Source organism: Daphnia magna, linkage group LG7 (genome assembly GCF_020631705.1).
Source record: "Daphnia magna isolate NIES linkage group LG7, ASM2063170v1.1, whole genome shotgun sequence".
Taxonomy (NCBI): domain Eukaryota; kingdom Metazoa; phylum Arthropoda; class Branchiopoda; order Diplostraca; family Daphniidae; genus Daphnia; species Daphnia magna.
The window spans coordinates 12,126,298-12,146,959 of record NC_059188.1 but is presented as its reverse complement, the minus strand read 5'-3'; the positions used below and the strand labels follow the sequence as shown (position 1 = coordinate 12,146,959).

The 20,662-nt window shown below is 41.7% G+C and overlaps 3 protein-coding genes across 5 annotated transcripts; 2 read left to right on the top strand and 1 right to left on the bottom strand.

Moving 5' to 3' along the window:
- Nucleotides 1-66: 66 nt before the first annotated feature.
- Nucleotides 67-14,154, top strand: LOC116926498. Of its 3 annotated transcripts, none has more exons than XM_032933420.2 (7): nucleotides 67-1,015; nucleotides 9,378-9,485; nucleotides 9,596-9,809; nucleotides 10,133-10,447; nucleotides 11,787-11,862; nucleotides 12,127-12,460; nucleotides 12,554-14,154. In XM_032933420.2, exons 1-7 carry the CDS (start codon nucleotides 74-76, stop codon nucleotides 12,866-12,868), a joined length of 2,304 nt encoding a protein of 767 aa, XP_032789311.1. In that variant the 5' UTR covers nucleotides 67-73; the 3' UTR covers nucleotides 12,869-14,154. The 3 variants fall into 3 exon arrangements, with proteins under 3 accessions (XP_032789311.1, XP_032789312.1, XP_032789310.1); XM_032933421.2 differs by having other exon boundaries at nucleotides 10,130-10,447; nucleotides 12,139-12,460; XM_032933419.2 differs by having other exon boundaries at nucleotides 10,130-10,447.
- Nucleotides 14,155-14,225: 71 nt separating this feature from the next.
- On the top strand, nucleotides 14,226-19,817 carry LOC116926485 (intraflagellar transport protein 140 homolog). Its single transcript, XM_032933391.2, is given in 20 exon segments — nucleotides 14,226-14,469; nucleotides 14,537-14,761; nucleotides 14,848-14,992; nucleotides 15,064-15,248; nucleotides 15,308-15,751; nucleotides 15,825-16,014; nucleotides 16,076-16,298; nucleotides 16,366-16,480; nucleotides 16,549-16,991; nucleotides 17,064-17,247; nucleotides 17,332-17,497; nucleotides 17,562-17,682; nucleotides 17,752-18,028; nucleotides 18,093-18,277; nucleotides 18,383-18,527; nucleotides 18,600-18,776; nucleotides 18,861-19,079; nucleotides 19,148-19,186; nucleotides 19,188-19,642; nucleotides 19,709-19,817. Coding segments are annotated over 19 exon segments (4,059 nt in total). The 5' UTR covers nucleotides 14,226-14,340; the 3' UTR covers nucleotides 19,635-19,642; nucleotides 19,709-19,817.
- LOC116926591 (p53 and DNA damage-regulated protein 1) lies at nucleotides 19,499-20,105 on the bottom strand. Its single transcript, XM_032933548.2, has 2 exons — nucleotides 19,877-20,105; nucleotides 19,499-19,815 (listed from the first exon to the last, which is right to left on the bottom strand). Exons 1-2 carry the CDS (start codon nucleotides 20,103-20,105, stop codon nucleotides 19,655-19,657), a joined length of 390 nt encoding a protein of 129 aa, XP_032789439.1. The 3' UTR covers nucleotides 19,499-19,654.
- Between the last annotated feature and the right edge of the window lie 557 nt (nucleotides 20,106-20,662).

The following is a 20,662-nucleotide window of genomic DNA, read 5'->3' as shown; positions in this document are numbered from 1 at the left end:
GCTGATAATCGTGGGCTACAGGGATGCCTTGTGCTGCCACTGTTGGAAAGGCTCGAATTCCGCTGGAACGAATATGTCAATCAAGCCAACGTTGAACGACGAAACGAAATTCATGGATCTAACGGCCATTGGCTGCAGTTTGTTGCTGGAACAGCAGCAGAACTGCACAAGTGGCGTTGCTAAATCGGATACCAGTATTACAGTGACCATGTCTGGACACGACGCCACGTCCGGTCAGGTCGGAACCTATCAGTCCAGCAACTACCTCAGTCCACTGCAAGCTCCTCCTCCTCCCTACCCTGGCGGGCTGACGCCTTACCATTCGCCTTACGTCAGCCCTTATGCGACTCCGTTCCAGACGCCGTCGCCCAGCCCTTTGTCATCGGTCCAATCCAGTCCAGCCACCTCAGTATGCCGGACTAAAGGGCCTGGGCCGCCTGGCATCGATGAGGAGCTGGCCATGATCCTGGAAAGTGAGCCGTTCATTTGGGAACAGCAGCCGGCCAATACCCAAACGATGGTCCAGCAGGGTCCGCCGCCTCCACCGTATCCCCTTCAATCGGATCGCGTTACGGGCCGTCCGCCTCATCCGCGTTCGCTGAGCGTCCAGCCGTCGCGGACGCTGATGAAACAGCAACTCCAACGACAGCAACTGGAACAGCAGGAGCGTCGCGAACGCGAAATGACGAAACTTCAATCCGCTGGAAGGGCGTCCAGCTGCCCGTCTGATAAAATGGGAATTCCAATCAGGGTCCCATCGGAGCAGCCGGTCGTCGACCCGGTTTCTGTTCCTCCACAAGTTCTGACGGTGCGGACTCGACTGGAGAATCCCACGCTCTACCACGTCATCGAATCTCGGAAGCGCCAAGTGCGCGAGTTCCTCCAGCACGGCCAACAACAAGCTTCCAGTTCGCTTCCGCTCGATCACCGTCCTTCGGCCAACGTCAGTTCTGCTCCGCCCGGAGGTTTCGTCGTGCCTTTGACGCAACATCCATCAGCCCCAACCGACGCCGAGGTAAAGCCGATTTCCCTTTCTTTCTAAGGCCTTTTGATTAAGCCTTTCATTTCCGCTCGTGTGTCGAACAATCCGGTTTTAGGATTAATAAGGAAGTAATGCAGTCGTTCCTGAAATCCCGCCCCCCTCCTTTTTTTTTTTTCGCGAGAGATTTGTAACCATCGGATCGGGATCAATTCCATTGCGATGTGTGTTTTATTGTTTTCTTTCTCGAGACGAGCAGATTATTTTCTTGTGTCATCTTTTCCATCGACCCCCTTCTCTATTTCTTTAGTATTATTTAAATTAAAATAATACTAAAGAACGTGCGCGCGGAGTTTCGATTGCGCAAGTCAGGACGTCGAAGGAATAGCGTCGGCGTAACAAGGACGCTCGTCCCCTTCTTCTTATTCTTTTTGCGATTCCGACGGATGGCAGCTCCGGCGTTGCGATGTAGTACTCCCCACCCACCCACTGGCTTCGTCCGTTGAAAATATGGAGGAAGAGAGGACCTCCATTGCCCCTTTTCGGTATTGATTGAGAGAGACTCGGACGCGGATTTGAACAAAAGTTGTGCGAGGTGACGGTGCTGCTCGTCGGCGCCGTCAGTGGCGTCGTCCATCGCCTTTTTTTTTCCTCCACTTTGTTTTTAAAAAAAAATATTGTGATCATCTCTTTAAAAAAAAAAAGGGACGAAAGTGCATAAGCCTCTCCGCTTTTCATCGTTGCGGATGCTGTTGGATAGTGCCGTTTTCTCGGTCCCTTTTCGTATTCGGTTTAATTTGATCAGTGCCAAAGTTGATTGTCGCCGTCTCTCTCTCACTCGTCAAAAGAGAAGGAATAATTAAAACAAAAACTGGACGGTGCTCCCTTTTTTGTTTTTCTAAGTCTCTTCCTGCGAGTGAAACGAGAACATCCTCGACGGTTTTGTTTTTTTTACCATTCAACCGTCGACGTTACGAGTTGAACGACGTGAAACATTTTTTTTTTTTGTGCGTGTGTGCTCTTGTCTGTGCTTCTCAGTGTTTCGTTCCATTCAAAAGGATATACACCCCCCCTTTTTTTTTTTCACCCTCACTCCGCCCGGGCCAAAAATCGATTTCGGAAAATGATTTCGATCGCGTCACGATGATGTAAGATTTTTTTTGTTTTTTCGTCTCTTCGATTTTGTTCTGTTTTATCGTTTCAGGATGATTGCATCCTGGGTTTTTTTCCCCCCAACATTTTTCACATTTTTACGGTTGGAAAATGAGGTGGCAAATTCTTGCAGAGTCATGTGGCGTGAGTGAAGGTTGAACTCTGCTCAGTCGATTACCCGAGTTTGAACCCTTTTGCCGATTGTAACGGCACATTTTTGTTTCGAGTAGGAGTCACATTATCGTGAACGTTTGAGAACGGGCTTCGCTCAATAAACAAAACAAAAAAAGACGGGTCTTTTACAAATAAATTTGGAGAGGAGGAAGACGTCTCTCACCATTTCCTGGTGGATGTTGGATTTAAGATCTTTATTAAGAGACGCCCTTCAAATGAAAAATGAAAAGGGCCATTTCGTTCAACGTTCGAGCTGTCGTAATTTGAATACGTGATCGTGTAGTAGTACGTAAGTCACATAACTGAACATCGGTCGATTGGACCTGTTCGACAGATAAGGAAGGGAATCTTCACTTTCGAAATTAAAACAAAAAAATAAATAATTTTTTTTTTTAATGTTTGACTCTCTACACACACAAAAAATGGAACAGCCCAAATTTCATAGGGCAGGTTTACTTGGACTGTGGAAGAGGAAAAACAGGGTTTCTTTTTAGCTGATAAAAAAACAAAAAAAAAAAATGAGAATTTCTTTCTTTCTCTATTCATTCTTCTTCTTCTGATTCGTGATTGCGGTCGCTTTGAATGTCTGCCCTTGTAGAAACGGTTTTCTGATCGTCATTTCGTGTGCCCCCGTTGTCTAGCTGGAGGTGTTGTTATTGTTGTTATACCACTGTCGCTGGTAGAGAGAACGGAACAGCAGTTCGTGGCCGGAGCTCGTTGGCGAAACATGGCGTCCGGCTAAAATTTCCAACTTCTTCTTCTTTTTTCGTGTGTGTGTGTGTGTGTGTTTTGTTTGATCTTTCTCGCGCTTTTTTTTGGTGAATTGTTTTTAAAAAACAAACAACAGACACAAAAAAGAGAGAGAAACATTCTGGCGTTTACGTTATCGAACAACGTACGAAAAAACAAAACAAAACAAAAACAAACGCCAAGAGTCGACAGTGACATTGCAAAAGTGCGGGGGGGAAAAGGCCGTTATTTCAAAGCTGTAAGTCGATAGTTTACTGAATTTTTTCTTGCATACCTAATGTTTGATAACCACACACACACACACAAAGAAATTCATCAAGTCTGGCTAGACTTTCTACGCATGTAATCATAGAACATACTTTTCTATACATCATCCCCCGGTAAAAAAAAGGAAAGAAAAAAACAAAAAAAATCGTGATTGACGGATAACTTGAACGTCATTTTCACTTGGCAACGATGACTGAAACTCACCCCTGCCATTATTTTGTTATTAAATCTATTTTTATTTCTATTCAAAATAACCACACACATAAATGGAAGCTAGGGGGGTTTTAAATGATTGTGTTGTTTTGTTTTGTTTTTCCGCCGAAAAAGAAAACACATTCCGGGGAATTGAACGTGTATGCATGTTAAAACAGAGCCCTCTGTTGTTGTTTTTCCATTTTTTTATTGTTGTTGTTGATTGTTAGCGAGGCCGGCGGCCAGTGCTGTTCCATCAACGTCACGATCGGCGTGTACTTGTGTGCGTACGTCCATACACAGGCGGGTTGAGATCGGATGAACGGAAAAGGGCGGGTCACGGCGATCACGGTGAAAGCCGGTAGAAATGAAGACGCCGCAAGGCCACAAGTTTCTTGTTTCTCTTGTGAAAATGTACGCAGCCATAATCAGGTTTTTTTTTTCTTTTCCGAAAACACCGTATGTTATACCCAATGTAGGGACGATAGCAGACGGATTTGAACTTGATTCTTTTTGGGCGGCCATTGATTGACACGTATACGCTAACACGACGAGCGGAGGGCAACGCCCACCTTTTTCTTCCTTTCTACGTATGTCGATCTGATTCATTTTTTTTAAATATTTGTTTGACTGATGGAAAATGGAGAAAGGGAAAGACCAGCATTTTTGTTTTTTATCTTTTGGGTTCATTTTTCATTTGCCAACTCGGCAATCCACCAAGTGCGAATCGAATCTGAAGAATTCCGGTGATGGCAGAAGTAAACGAAGAATGACGAAGAAAAAGTGGGTGGATGGGTTGTCCTTCTGGATCAATTAGCAGCTGTCCCTTTCTCCTATTTTTTTTTGTTTGCCTGTTTTCAACTTGACATTCGCCACCCTCCATTGATTTCATTCTAGTTTTTTCTCTACTCCTCTTGCATCCGGTTTGAGGGAGACAAAAATGGGGAGGTTCGATGGTATGCACAATTTTCGTGACGAAAGCAAACGTTTGATAATTAGAAGCATAAACAAGAGGAGAACATTATCGCTTAGCCTTGGCTGAAACGGCGTTTCTTTGGGTGGTGAAAGGTTAGCATCGTTTCGTCATCACTGATCGAGTTTAAAAAAAAAATAAATCGTCCTCGGATCAGATAACATCGCGATACTATCTTGCATGTACACGTCTGTGTACAAGTCAAGTCTCACCAAACGCAATAGAACGAGAGAAAAACGGAACTCTGTTAGCAACAACAAAATCAAAGGATGATTGGGATCAACTGGATTAGTGGACTACCAGGAACTAGATCTAGTTGGATATGCGATTAATGTCCATTCCAATGGTGCGTCTCCTTCTTTCTATTAACTATCGATATTTTTATTTTTTTTCGGTCTTGAATATTTTTGTTTTGTTCACTGATTACAAACGATGATAGAGGCCTTAGTTGAGTGGTTCGAGTCGGAGTGCATTTGAGGGAAGGAGCGGAGTAGTGAAATTCCCTATCGGGCATGGGCCGTTGCGATAATTTTACGCGTCCCCTACGCGCATTACGACACTAATCGGAATGTGCTGATGGAAAATTGGCCTTTTTTTAAAAATATTTTTGTCGAATCGCTTCATCAATTCGTTGACCAACTCGACCATTTTCACAGCAGAATTGTTTGTTCTCCATTGCTCTTGTTGACTGATGTTGCTTTTCAATGTCTGATTAAATGAAAGGCACGCTCCGTCATGGCTATGGAAATTCATAATTAGCTAATTTTTATTTTTTTTTTGTCTTCTTTATTTCGTGTATCTCGACATAGAGAAAGCAGTAGTCATTCCCCCCCAACAATAAAGGGGGGATAGGTTAGATTGTGGCTGTTTAATCTTTTAAAAAAGAAAAATTCGTTTCAGAGAAAAAGAGAAACCGAAAAAGTACCTCGTTAACATGGCCGTGTTTAATGCAATCTTTTCTTTTCCTTGAATTGCCGTTCAGTTTTTACACACGTTGTTCTTGTATGCAAGCGTAGCGTTGATCGCTGTTTGAACGTTAGTTCAAAAGAGACGACGTCCAACCGAACCCGTTTTTATTTCGGTCAGGGTTATAGCTTATTTTTGAATCGCAATTGCCTTTAGATCATTCCGCATAGCAGTACGGGCAAGATGGCCTTTAAATGACCGACAACATATTTGACTGTGAAAAGAAGCGATTGAAATTCATCGCTGGATGAAACTGGTTTTTTTCTGAAATTATTCTCGACTTTTTCTGTAATCTCGATCAAACCGATTTTATATTTTTGGAAGGAGGTAAGGGAACTGGACATTGGCAGCATTTGAATTAAAACTCACCGTCTTTATATGGGTAAAATGTGTGAGTACGTGAACGTGTGAACCCCACTAAAATGACACGCAATACTGGGCAATAAAAAATGAGATAATCATTTCGTCGTCAGGAGCGATAATCAACCCGGACCCTTAAGCTATACAACGTTCGTCTCTAATCTCTTAAGGCTTTTGAAGGAAGATGGTGGTGGGTTGGGCTATTATTCCGATATTCAGAAGCTCACAACCTTTGGGCCGACAACTAGAAAAAGGAAGACGGCCAGCGGCGGACTTGGCGATGGAAAATGTTTAACTGTCCAACTAGCAAAGTGGGTTGCTAGTGTCGCAGACGATCGGACGCTTATAGTTGGTTGTGAGTTGCGTTCCTTTGGCTCATCTCTCGTTGAATTTCAGAGCCCTGGTTGCGAGAAATTGGGGCGCATTTCAGTTGAGAAACTGAAAGAAAAAAGGGGGGAGCAAACGAACTCAAAAAGGAAAGTGTGTGTCGGATAAAATGGACAATGTTCGATTGATCGTCTACCACTTGATTGCATCGCTGGCTTCCCTTCGGTTATCTGCTCAATCCTCTACGTAACACAGGTAGATACTTGTCGAGTGGAAAACAACACAGGCTCGATGACCCTTTCACGGCCCTGGGTTTGGTTTTACGACCGGCGGGGAACATCCACCGCTTTTTTTTAAAGATTTATTTTATTTATTTTTTATTTTTATTTAAATTCGAATTATTTCTATTTTAAAACATTCGTCTCGAGGCATTCGAGTTTGTGTATATAGTAGCACATTTGAGGAGGCTAACCCGTAGATTGGATTGAAAATGCGCATTGGCCGCTTTTTTTGAAAGCGGTAATTGAAACGACCGAGCTGAAAATTGATGAGACATAAATGAATAAATACTTGGTGAATGTCTAGGAGTAGGTTAGAAGATACGGCCAGTGGTATTGACAAATAGAATGTAGAATGGCTCGTGCCATCATTCGACATTCAATTGACGCCGCGCTCTGCGTTTGGAATCGTTAATTGTTGGAAGTCGAGGATTAAAAAACGGGATCCCATTCGAGCCGGTTAGTCTCTTGTATTCTCAATAATTCTCAATCCAATTTTTTTTTTTTTAATAAATAAATTGTTTAATAAATCATCTCACGCTCGAGTTTGCGGCGCTTATTTTCTGTTCGGTCGTCAACGCTTATCGATTACGTAAAGAAGCACGAGCCATAAAAATATTTCATTTTTTCTATGCTACTCTAAAAAAATGTTTTTGATTTATTTAGTTTTAATCTGATACATAAATTTTCTTGTTTGGCTTTTTTTCTTTCCCCATATACAGGATTTCTCTTTCTCTTTTGTAGACCGTGCGTAACAATAAAAATTTAACCTATAAATCATTAGGGCTTATCACCACACCCCAACTAGTTTTTACGTATCCATTCGTTTTGCTTTTCTTTTTTCTAGTTGAATTTGATCTACATATTTTTGGTTTCCTTCTTCTTCAAAGAAACAGAAAAAATATTGACATTTTTTGTTAAAACTTAACGTAAGATTCAAATTCCGAACGAAGGAAATGACAATCGATAATGAAGAAAAATTCGTGCTCGGCTATAGACGAGATTGGACGAGCATGACTAGCGATCAAACTCGACCCCTCTCTCTTTCTCAATTAGATATACGTTTAGACAAAAGGTAGAAAATAAAAAGAGAACCGGATCGTCGACCTCATTGTCAGTTTTTTTAGGGATTGGATAAGAAAAACAAAATGAACAGAGAAAAATGCAGTTCCATATTTGGTCTTTATAGTAGGACTATTTCTATCCTAGTTTTTCTTTAAAATTTAAGATGATGCAAGGGACTAAAAGACAGGTGGAGAATAGATCCTAAGGCAAACAATCATAAAACACAACGACAAATAAGAGAAATGGGACATTTCAACTAGAAGAAGAAGGAAAAAAATAAATATTTTTTTATGTTCTCGTCGTTTTCTAATGCGGGTCTCGTCGGGAGTCGCGTGCCAGTCACAAGATTTTACGGCCGTCTCATGTCCAGCATGTCAATTTTTCTCTCAATTTTTTCTTTTTTTTTTCAAATTCCCTCCTTTTATGTTTTATTCCACTTTATTGTGTGTGGATCGTCCTCTTCAGCCATTTCGTGGAAAACTCGAGAGAAAAAAAAAAGAAAATACGTTTTTGTGTGTTACACGCAGTTTTTGTCTTTCTTTTGCTAACCCCGACTCCCCCACCCCTCAATCTGCCTTCGTGAGTTGAATCCGGATGTTCCTGGAGTCGAACCCACCCACAGTGGACCCCTCCCCCATTGTCCTACCGAAAAAATGTTGTTAGTCCTATCGTTTCTTATTGAGTACATTTCGGATTTCTTCACGGCCCCCTCAATTTTGGTTTTGACAATTTCATCTCTTACCAATCGTGGAGCTGCCAGATGAGAGTTGAAACTCGGTCGAGACGCGTCGTCGTCCGTCGCCGCTTTTCTTACGCGCTCTCGTCTGGAAATTGAAAATCATCAAAAACAACAAGAAAAAAAAAACCCCTCGTTTTTTCGATACGAAAGCCAACACAAACAAGAGATTGTTATCGGTTGTTACTGAATTGTTCAGGTGCTCTGCCCCCTCGATCTCCGTATCGCAAAAGTGTCTTCTCTCCACCTACTTTGACTTCTCACACACCAAGATTTCCTTTTTAAATTTCCAATTGTGTTTTTCTAAGGGTTCAAAGAGTCCACATCGCTTTATTGGTGCATAGACTTGCGTGCTGACTTAACTCTTGATCGACTGGCATCATTTTCAAAAACGAAAGAAATAATCGAATTTTCGTGCGAGTTGATGTTCCAGTGCGTCTAGTCTCTTTTCATTCTACCTGTGCATTTTTGTTTGTTTTTTTTCGAAAAAGAAATGATTTCAGAAGAGTTGGACGCGGGATCAGCAATTTGAAACAATTTTCCTTGGTCGGCAAGAAAATAAAGAGCAACAAGAAACGAGTGCAAGTTCGCTGCCCGAAGGCGGCGAATAAGACGTGAAAAGAATAAGATTTTACCTGTTGTTGTTGTTGTGCTGGTGGTGGTGTAGCGTGCGTCTATCCAGACTTGCGGCAACGGCTGAAAACTGAAAGGCAAATTTCTACCTTTGTGTACCTTTCTTTGAAAAGTCGTTGTGACGTTTGCATTGAAAGAGAAGAAGCTTCGCAATCATCATGCCTACCTATCTAGACATGACTACCTTCAGCGTCCATCAGGTAGATTCATTATAAGACGGGGAAAAAAAAAGAGAGAGAAGGAGTCTGTCCTAGTCTAATTCGATTGTTACCAGGAAAAGCCGTGCGTTCACATACGTAGTAACATTAGAGAGCTCCGTGCAATCATTAAGTTTTTGTTTTAACGTCGTAAGCCGTTTTTTTTTAATTTTTTTTAAAATAATAATAATTATTATTTATTTGCATTCTCCTCTGTTGCTCGTTGTTTTTATTCTCATTGACCCCGTTTGCTGTTTATTCATATTTTCTTCATTTTTTTTGTTTTTTTCCTTTTTTGACATGCGAAACTTCCATCTCTTGAAAAAAGGCGGACGATTTCTTGGAAGACATTTTGAATTTGGAAGCCGGTCTGGAAGAGGCTGATCGTAATCGAGTCATGGACACCTCATCTCAGCACCAAACCCTTCCACCTGAGGTAAAAAAAAAATTAAATTAAAATGAACAATAAAAAAAAGTGAAAGAAAACCGTTATGTCAAAAATGTTTTTTCATTTATTTTTATTGTTCGCAAAAAAACAAACAAAAGGTGAGCGATTCGGGCAGTCTGATGGAACATTTTCTGACTTTGAGCTCGACGTTGCATCACCACGGAGATCACGTTCCATTGCCGACAGCTCTCGAATTGCCGGGCAAACTGCAGGCCAACACGGCCAGTAGCACTCCGCCCACCAAGGGTACAACCGCGTCCATCATTGATAACGTGGATTACGTGCCCATCATCACCGGAGCCTTCACAGCTGGTGAGAAAAATGACGCAAATAACAAAAAATAGAAACAATCGATTGATTTATTCACGCAATTTGTGAAGGCTATCAAAGCTTTTCGTTCTTTTTTAACTATTAGATTTGGGTTGTATTTGATTGACAATGAGGCACTGAAAAATAATGATAACAATGCGTACTCTTTCAACTGGTACGCCAATGCTGATCTTTATAATAGACTCTTTCATTGATGATTTGCGTGCGACACGAACATTGTGACAACAATGTCTTTTGATAAAATTTAAAAAATTAAGTTTGGATTCTTTTTTAAAAACATTTTTTAAAAAATTCATTACCAGCAGGATTGAAAGGATCGGGATTAACATCGGGACCGCCTTCGTCGCTTACCTCTCCGATGACGTCTCCGACTTCGTCGCCGTGCCACCATCCTTTACGTAATCATCACACGAACGGGCATCATCACCATCATCATCATCGCGGCTCGATCGACTCCGTTTTTGTCGACCTGGACTTGAGCGGCTCCGGCACGGAATTCGGTGCCGCCAGCGGATTGGCTGCTGCCCTCGGCAATGGACTGTCTAATGACGGCATTGGCGGTGTGGTCGATTTACGTGCGTTAGCCAAGGATCGCCAGAAGAAAGATAATCACAACATGAGTAAGTCGAGACATTTGATTTGGAAAATATTTGTTTTTTGTATTTTTTCTGGGTCGTTGTAGTTTTTCTTTTGTGTGTGTTGTCCACTTTTCTCTATCGCTTCGGATATCTGCGATCGCTATCCGACGGCGTCTGCGTGTCTGTTTGCGTTGTTGGAATGTTTTCTCGTTGAAGTTTCGAGTGCTGCTTGTTGGCCACCCCTCTTAAAAGAAGAGACGTTGTCTTTTCGATTCCGCGTTACGTAAAAGACGCCCCGAGATAATGACGATTGTCAGTCAACGAATAGAGGGATGGGTACGCATTTATCAGAAGGTCTCGACTGTTCAACAGTTGCCATGGGACGTGACCGTTGGATTGTGTGTCGTGTTGGACGTCATCCCATTAAGAAAATGACGCGAGAAATTTCTTGTTTTTTCGTTGGCCATTCGATGGGATGTTTAAGGTGGCCATTGTCAGAACAAAATCGAATAAGGTAAGCAAGAGAAATCGGGTCTTTTGACGTCGTTTGTTTTTCTATTTCACCATCGGATCTGTAATCAGTTGTTTGTTGCGGACGATTGCACAGTCTTGGTGTGCTCGAAATCTGTGCATTGGCCAGTCAGTAACTCAACAAAAACAAAATTAATCAATCGTTGTCTCTTCTTTCTTCTGTCGTGTCTACGTGAGCTACAAATCATCTGCTTACATAAAATTATCATTCTAAAAAAAACAACAAGAAAAACAAACAAAAAATCTTGCCATTGGGTGGGGATTGAGATACGAGGCCAACTTGAAATGATTATCTTTGATTATTTACTTTTGTACTTTGTTGTTTATGTGACGCTGATTTGATTGCCCTCTACAACAACTGACGGCTGCGCTTATTGACAACTCGGCCGCCGCTTTTATTTATTTGATTTTCGATTTGATTGCCTCGTTAGTTGGCATCCCGTACGAACCTGTTTTCACTCCCTCTAACCGCCACGTAATGAACCCATCAGGATCTTGTCCGCTAAGCCCTGCCTTCATGCCGCGCCTCCATCAAAATTCTATTTACGAAGAAAAGAAATTTAATAAATTGAGACATGGCCTAAAAAGGGCAGAACAATAAAAGAAAGGGAACATTAAAAGCTAAAAAAAAACTGGGAACAATTTCCGGCTCGTGTTCTCTTTTGGGCGTAGGGGCCAACTGATAATTAAAGCAATCAAATCGTCCTTTTAGTTAAAAAAAATAAATAAAATACAAACAGTAGCTAATCGAGAAGGGAACAATTAAGCACACAACTCTAATCTGCCACCAAATTGTTATTTCTTATTTATTAATTTATTTCTGTTTTTCTTTTGGTTTCAAATTGATTAGTCGAGAGGCGGCGCCGATTCAACATCAACGATCGAATCAAGGAGCTGGGCACATTACTACCGAAGAGCAACGACCCGTACGTTCATTTCCATTTCTAAATTCAATAATCAATTATTCAAGAGGCCCGATCATTTCGATTGCAACTATCGTTTTGATTCTCCTCGTATCAGCCATTTATGATTTATGAATTTCAAATTTCGGCTTCAAAAAAATCAAACAAAAAACATGAAAACAAAAGGGAATCGTTTTTCTATTCGAGTCGTGACGTGTAATATGATCGGGGAACTTGTATCGTTTATTAGCTCGTGGCAAAGTTCTTCTAGTATTTAAAAGATTATAGTGACATGTGCAGGTACTATGACTGCTTCCGTGACGTCCGTCAAAACAAAGGAGGCATCCTCAAAGCCTCGGTGGATTACATCCGCCGGCTGAGGCACGATCGCGACCGTCTGGTACAAAACGAGGCCCGCCAAAGGCAACTGGAATTGCAGAACAGGAGGTTACTACTCCGGATTCAGCAGCTGGAACTCCAAGCCAAAACGCACGGTTTGCAAGTGCCCTCTTCCGATTCGGATGCAGCCTGGGCAGATCCGCATTTGACATCGGCACCGTTGACGCCATCCACTCCGCCTTACATCAAGACGGAGCCCCGGGACGACAACTCTTTCCGAAAGGTATTCATTTCATTGCCTGTGTCCCATTTTAATTCTAAATGCTCTCATTTATTTGATTTGATTTGGTTTTTCTTCTTCTTTAATCGATCGAAGGTGCCGGATTTGATCCCAGAGATCGGCAGTGGTGGTGTCCTGGCTGCCGCTTGCGAATTCTCCGCACTGGACGACTTTATGGAAGACGATTTCAATCAAGCCACAAGGGGAGATCCGCTGCTTAGTAGCTCACATCATGCTTCCGGCAATCAGCAGCACACTCACCTGGTCGGCCATTTTGAAACGCATCCGGATGATCATCACCATCATCACCAAGGAGCCAACGATATGTCGCGAGTACGCAATTACCAGCCGTCCGAAGAGGACGAATCGCTCAGTCCGGAATCGCTGGATCGAATGGAATTATCAGCGTGATCGACGGCTATGCATAATATACGCTGTGCCGGGTGTTGTTTTAGATGGGCTTTACTATTACTACTACTACTACCACCACTGCTACAAACTATTCGCGACGAGTTACGTGGAAGTAACAGCTGTGAAAAAAATAAGAAAAGAAATAATAATAAAAAAACAAACAACCCATCTCGACCAATATGAAGAACAGTGTAACCGGTATGCCACCCAATCTTCCACACTCCACAATAATCGCGTACGCACGATGGATTTAATTCCACCAGTTTTCAAAGCCAACTATATTGCAGAAGCTAATGTGTTTGTATTCATTTTTGTTTTTAAGTGTGTCTCGGGGGTTCATTTTTCTAATGTTTAGTGTGTTGTTATTTTATTTTTATTTTTTAACAAAAAGAAAACAATCGTTCGCTGTCATCATCGCATAAATTTTTTTAAATCTTATTCGTGGCTTCTTGATTGTTTGATTTCTTTGGTTTCCTTTACTTTCCTACCTAGACGATAGCAAATGTCTTTATCGATGTTATTTCTAATTCTTTTTCTCCCAATCCCATCCTTTCATGCCTTGTACAGCATTTTTTTTCCTTTTCTGTTTATTTGTGTAGATGGTGGAAGACGCGAGGCTACGAGTTGTAGAGATTATGATCTTTCAACAAAATCAAAGTCTGTTAAGTTTCGTAAGTCTCCAAGTCGCTGTATTATGAGAAGTATAAGTGACGTTTGATCTAAACGCGGATTCAAATCATATCCTCCACCTCCTCCCCGCATTTCGTGTGTACGTTGTGTGAGCATTTGGTATATCATGTAGCTGTAGGGTGTCTTCCACTATTTACTGAATGACGTGTATGTGATTTTTCATCGTAATTCCTATACAATGTCTCTCATATTTTCCTATATCCTCTGATGGATTTCATTTTAACTGTGTTTGCAATCGACACAGCAAAACCCTTCTCTCCGTTTCCCCTGCTCCTTTCTTACATAATTATTATGTTGATGTTATATATATAAATACCTTTGGTGCCTATGTTTTTTAATGTTGTTGCTATATTGTGTCATATGGGGAAACTGCTGATTAGGTGTCAAAACGAATTTAAAGCTGAATGTGTTGGGCAAATTGCTATTCAGCCTCTTTAATGTGCGTTGTTTCTTTCAGTCGTTTGTATTAAAACAAAAACACACTAGTTTGCAATTGTATTGTTTTAGTTTTTCTTACATAATATTATAGACGTCGGTCTCGTTTCTCAACAAGGTCTTTTTACCTATTGAATAATAAATAGTGACTGAATCGCGAACTGTTTTCACCTTGCTCTGTCAGTTTGAAAGGAAAAATTATGGCAACTTTGCCATGATGCAAATTTGGTTTCTATGGAAACAATTGTTTTGGTTGTGAAAAATGCGCCAGGGCGCCACACCAACTGTGAATATATTTGAATATCTCGACCCTTTTTGCAATCGTTCGGTTGCAAACTAAAGTAGAAATGACGATATTTGTAGAGAGGTTATTAATTCAGCTTAATGGAAAAGCATTGGATCAACTTGTTTGCCATTCCAAGTTGAATTTCACGGCTGTAGTTGCCGAGAACAACCAGCTGTACATTTTCGATGAGGTAAAAGAGTGTTTTCGTAGAATATTATCTAGCTCGAGCGATTACTTGTTTTAACTGAAACTTTTAGAGCACCCTCCTACATGGATATCCTTGGAAATGCCCTTCAGTGCTGCTGTCTGTCAAATGGCACCCCAGTCTTGGAGTCGTCGTTGTTGGTTTGAATTCCGGAGAAATTTACACACTCATTTTGGATTCTAAAACTATAAGAGAAATAAAGCTCCCAGTTGTTCACAGTTATCCCATTCAATTTCTTGAATGGGCAAGTGAAAGTCAGCTTTTAAGCTTAGACAGTGTAGGCAGAACTTAATTATACTTTATAACGTTTCAAATTTAGCAGTTTTGATACTTTTTCACTTCTCTCAATACCTTCCATTCTAGGTTGGCCTTTTAACAGTATGGAACCATTCCAAAGACAATCATTTCCAAAAAATAAATGAACATGATGTAAAGGACACACCATCCCAAATGACCTGCTTTAGATTACCTTTGCCACCGTGGGAGTGCTTCATTGGGAGCTCATCCGGTGAGAATTGTTTTTCAACAGTTTTAACCATTCTTATTTATCAATAATCTTAACATTGGGCTTCTCAACAGGTGCCATTTATCATGCAATTCAGGATGTTGCAACCTGTGTAGAAGTTGTCCGCATGGATAGAGCGATTCAAAACATTGTAAGTCATGAAGATTCTCTTTGTGTTTTGACATCTGGTGGAATCGTTTCCGTTTACCGGAAAAATAAAACAAAGGACGGAATCAAGAGCATTGAACTTCTAAATACGGTACGTGTAATGGGCTAGAATTTTTCGACAATCCTGGGTAATAAATTTTATTTATTTAGGTGAAAATAAGCGGTAAATCCCGCTTGATTCAACTGACTTGGTTGAGTAAAAATGTGCTTGCCCTGACTGGCGGCGATTTGACAATCCGTCTTTGGAACTGTCAAAGCAATGACACTTTCCTCTTGCCACTGCCTGATGTAGCTGAACTTACCCTCCATCCTGGGGCAGAACACTTCACCACGCTGGCCTATCTACCAAATAAAGCAGCGCCCTCGCTCTTGTCCGCTGCGACCAATTTGGGAGGTATCGTATTTTGGCGGGACAATAACAGTCGTGACAACATCAACAGTCTCGAGGACGATTGGCATTTTATTGGTCTGGTTGGCCTCCCCGGAGGTTCTATCGAACACTCCATCTGGGGAACGAAGTTTCTGTTCGTACATAATGGATCTAGCCTCTATCAAATCGTCCAACAGCAGCCGTCCGTCGCATTTAGAGATGAAGTAATTAAAAAGCAACCCTACCATTACAGACCATTTGACAAAACTAGAAAATAATCGGATTTTCCTGGTTTAGGTTGGCTTAGTTCAACTTTCGTCGTCTGTCGTGGCCGTCCAAAAATATTCAAATTCCGTTCAGATAGATTTACCCGTTAGGATTGCTGGCATTGATGTTTCTGGAAACCATCTCCTTGTGTGGGGAGAGGAGAAAGTTGTTATTTATCGAATGGGAGTTGCTACGTCCAACGAAAAGCCTTTTGCAGTCGGTAATGTCTGCTCCCTATTTTTTCCCAATAATTAAAATTTCATTTCACTTGAATATTGTAGGAAATTTTGAATGCGGTTGCTTGCTGGTGCGGCTTCATAAAACGGCCTGCTTTTGCCTGGAAGGCACTTTAATCCAGATGCGGAATTTTCAAGGCTCCTCGTTATGTTCGCCACTGTCTTTCATGGACTCGGAAGGTTCTCCCGTTGCGTTGGCTATCTCCGGTGATTTTCTTTGCGTCGCGTCGAGCAGTGGATACGTCAAACTATGGGATGTGGCCAATAGGTATTCATTCAGCCTGACTCGGGTCATGAGACCTAATCCTTCTCCTAATGTTATCCGTTTGATTTAGTGATCCGAAGCTTCACATCAATACCAAGAACGTGGCATCGAACATATCTGGTTTTATGCGATTCCGTTCTGTAAAAACCAACAGCGACGGCACTTGCATCTCCTTTACGGCTGATGTAAAATTGGACGTCTGTTCATTAAAGTTGGCCACTGGATAATCAAGAAAATCTTATTTTGTCGACAGGCAGATGAAGGGCTATCTAAATTATTCATATGGCGAACAACTATGAATTCGGTGGAGTTCTTTAATGTAGCCGCTGAATGGACAGAAGAACAAGGCACTCTCCAAGCCCACTTTTGGGATGAAGAAGAACCCCGTATCGTAGTTTGCCAGCTCAGAGGCAATCAAAGTAGCTGCTTGGTATCGCTTTTGGTGGCGGACGATCAGCAAGAGCTTCTGGTTCAAGATGTGGTACCCATGGCAATGGATGAACTAATTGGCGTACAGCTTCCCCATTACGCCATTCTGGACGAAGCGACGAAAATTCACATGCGCTTACTGGCCAGTTTGGCTAGTTTGAATGACCACAGCGATAAAGCAGCCCGCGACGCCCTGTTGTCATTCAGTTGTCACCTAAGGCGAGGAAGGGTAGAACAAGCTTACCAGGCGGTCCGCCCTTTTACCAAGTATGTTTACTTTAGCCGTTTACTTACCGTTTAGTCTGCCGATACGTTATCTATGGAATCTTTTCACCACAGTCCGAAAATATGGGAGAGCTTAGCTCGTAGTTGCGTCCAACTTAGACGCCCTGACGTTGGCCTCATTTGCTTGGGGAAACTGGGTAACGCCAAGGCAGCCGCAGCGGTGCGATCCGCCCAAGCAAAATATGTAGGACAAGTGGATGCAATCACGGCAGTTCTCGCTGTCCAGCTGGGCATGATAGTAATGAGCGTTTGATTCTAAAATGTTGTCAACTAATCACTACGTTTATTTTAACAGAATTCTTTTAATTTCTCGTTGTTTTAGAAAGAAGCTGAAGCGATGTGTGAGCAATCTTCTTGCTACGATCTACTTAGCCGAATGTACCAAGCGTCTAACCGATGGGAAGCAGCGTTACAGTTGGCTCATACAAAGGATCGCATCAATTTGAAACGAACATACTATGAGTATGCTCGCTATCTGGAGGGCGAAGGTACTTTTTTTTAGATTGTCTTCATTAGGACAGTATTTTAAAAACATTTTTGTTCTAATTTTAGGCAAGACCGCACTAGCGCTAGAAATGTACGAAAAGTGTCAAACGCACCATTTCGATGTTCCACGAATGCTCTTCGAAGATACGGCAGCCCTTCAAAGCTATTGTACCTCCGGCCAAGACCCGTAAACGTTTTTTTTTTTTTTTAAAGTTCACTTTTGAATGGCTATGAATAACTTCTCTGGAATTGGCAGAGAACGACTTCGTTGGTGGGCTCAGTTTCTGGAAAGCAGTGGCGAAATGGATGCAGCTCTGGACCATTACGCCAGGGCAGGCGATTATCTTTCACTGGTGCGACTCCACTGCTATTTGGGCGATTTGAGTAGGGCGACCGAATTGGCTGAACAGAGTCAAGATCGTGCAGCCTGCTTTCACGTTGCACGTCAGTACGAGGCTAATGATAACGTTCCCGAGGCTTTAAAATTTTTCGGTCAGGCCTCAGCTTATGGCAACGCAGTGCGGCTATGCAAAGTACTTTTCCAGCAATTGTACTTTGGTAGTGCTAGCTCATTACGTGAACACTTTTTTCGTACAGGAACACGAATTAGATGATCAACTGTATCGCTATGCCATGCAAGGTGAACAAGAAGAGATGGTTGAAGCTGCACGCTATTTCGAGGCCCCATCGTCCACTAGTGATCGCCAGCCGAGATTCGACCGAGCCGTTATGCTTTATAGCAAAGCCGGATTACTTGACACTGCCCTTGATTTGGCATCCAGGTAATATCTTACCAAAGATATGGCGGGGTCTCGCACGAAAATGATCTCCACAAATCGTTCCACTTGCATTCTCCTTAAATCTACAGTATCATTTGTCTTGCGCAGAACGGAGCAGCATGAAGCTGTGTTAGAATTGTCCAGACGTCTGGACAAAAATTCCAACCCTGCTTCATTACAACGCTGTGCTGATTACTTAGCGAGTCATCGGCACTATGGCGCGGCAGTTGATTTGCTCGTAATGGCAGGGAAGGTAAGCTCTAGTGCATATCCCATTTCCAGGAAAACAGTTACCTGGAATCTAATGCCTACTTGTCTTTAACAGTATTCCGATGCCGTTGACATGTGTTTGAAATTCAACGTTACGCTGACAGAAGCCTTAGCTGATCAACTAGGAAGTGCCGATAACAATAGTCGATTGCTGCTCCAGTTGGCCGAAGTTGCTCAACGTCAGGGTGACTACCAATTAGCTGCCAAAAAGTTCACTCAAGCTGGAGATAAAGTACATTATTCAATTTCTTTTCCTACATTTTGGATAATAATTCATTTGATTAACCCGGTTCTTTGCGCGAATCGGTTGTTGTAGTACCAAGCGATGAAAGCTCTCATGAAATCGGGCGACACTGATCGAGTAATATTCTTCGCGAACGTATCCCGGCAGCCAGACATTTACATACTTGCTGGGAACTATTTACAAACATTGGATTGGCGCTCGCATCCGGAATATGTGAAGCATATTGTTACTTTCTACACAAAAGCTAGATCACTTGATCTTCTTGTAGGGTTTTATGAAGCTTGTGCGCAGGTTCGTGGAACAAGTTCTAAAGATAACATTTTGAAAGCTATATCAGTTCGCCCTTGCTTTCTTTGTAGGCCGAGGTGGACGAATACCAGAGCTATGATAATGCAATGAGACGCTTTAAAAGAAGCTCATAAAATAGTTTCGAAAACCCCCGAAAACAATCAGTCGACAAAGTCAAATATGCTTGCCATGAAAATGGCTTTTCTCGAGCAGTTTATCAACATCAAGCAAATGTCTGCGACAAACTCTCAAGTGATTCCTCAGTTTGAAAGCATTCTTAGCTCACCTGGTATGGACTTGGGCATTTTGAGGCCAGGAAATGTTTATGCCACAATTTTTCAACTATATGTTGATCACCAAATGCACAACGAAGCTCTTCAAACTTTGGATGGGATGAAAACAACTATTCCAAATTTCATGACTTATTTGGATCGTGACACTGTATCAAAACTTTGCTTCACATTGAATCTCTCTCCCACACTTTATCTGAAACAAGATTTCCAGGATGAAGAGGAGAATCCAGAGGATATAACAGAAATCATCAATCAAAGAAAATAACTTATTGGGTACATTACAGATCACTTAGAAAGTGCTTTCATTATAATGTCAGCCTCTTTTGTGATTGGTTGTAGGTCAAATCCTTTCAATTCTGGTTTTCCTTCAAGATCTCTAAGCATTTTGACTTGTTCTTTGAGCTTGTTGTGAAGGTCAGATATATCTTTATCAAGTTCTTTCATCTCTGCATTAATAATCAGTAAGTGCAATATTCTATATTGAATGACACGTGAGTTTTATACTACCTCGTTCTAATAAGTTTTGCGCTTTTAATGTTCTTGTTTTCACGAACATATTTCCAACTGACATCCATGCCTTTTCACCAGGTATCATGTCATTCTTCAAAGCTCTAAATGCTTCGCGCGTTTTCTGGCGCCTGAAATCTAATGCTACTAGTTCATCTTTGGTGATAAGAATCTCTTGTGCAGCAGTTTCAGTTTGAATCAGAAACTGTTGCGTCTTTTCAATATCCATTCCACGATCTTTTTAAGTTAATAATAATCTCAAGATATTTTTTTTTAAATATTTATATTTGTCTGTCGTCTGAAAAAGAAATGCTTCATTGCCAACTTTGCCACATTGACTTAGAACTAAAAATCAAACGAAAAAATGATTAGTGATTCGGACCCGCGTCGATCGGGTAGCTGTTTTGACCGATCGGTTAGGTCATTTCGGTTTTCGGTGCGGTTCTATCGGGTTTAGGTGGTCTTTTTTCCTGCCTTGGCATTTTGGTCGACTTCCGGGTAAAACCGGTGTAATGGAAAGAAGCTAAATCGGTTCCAAAAACCCGGTCTGTTACCCCAATTACACTGATTTCTGATCTGGTTACCTGACTTTTGCCCCGAATTCTTACCCAGAAATTTTATTTAAGCTTAAAATTCGGGTAACTCATCGTATTTTTCATGGTTTTGTCATTTGGCGCCACGCATCCACCATTTTTTGAAGATGGTGCCGGGTCTATCGGTTTCACTCGGGTATTTTGAACCGAACCGCTTGAAAACAACCCCTTGAAAACTACCTACCCTGGTCGC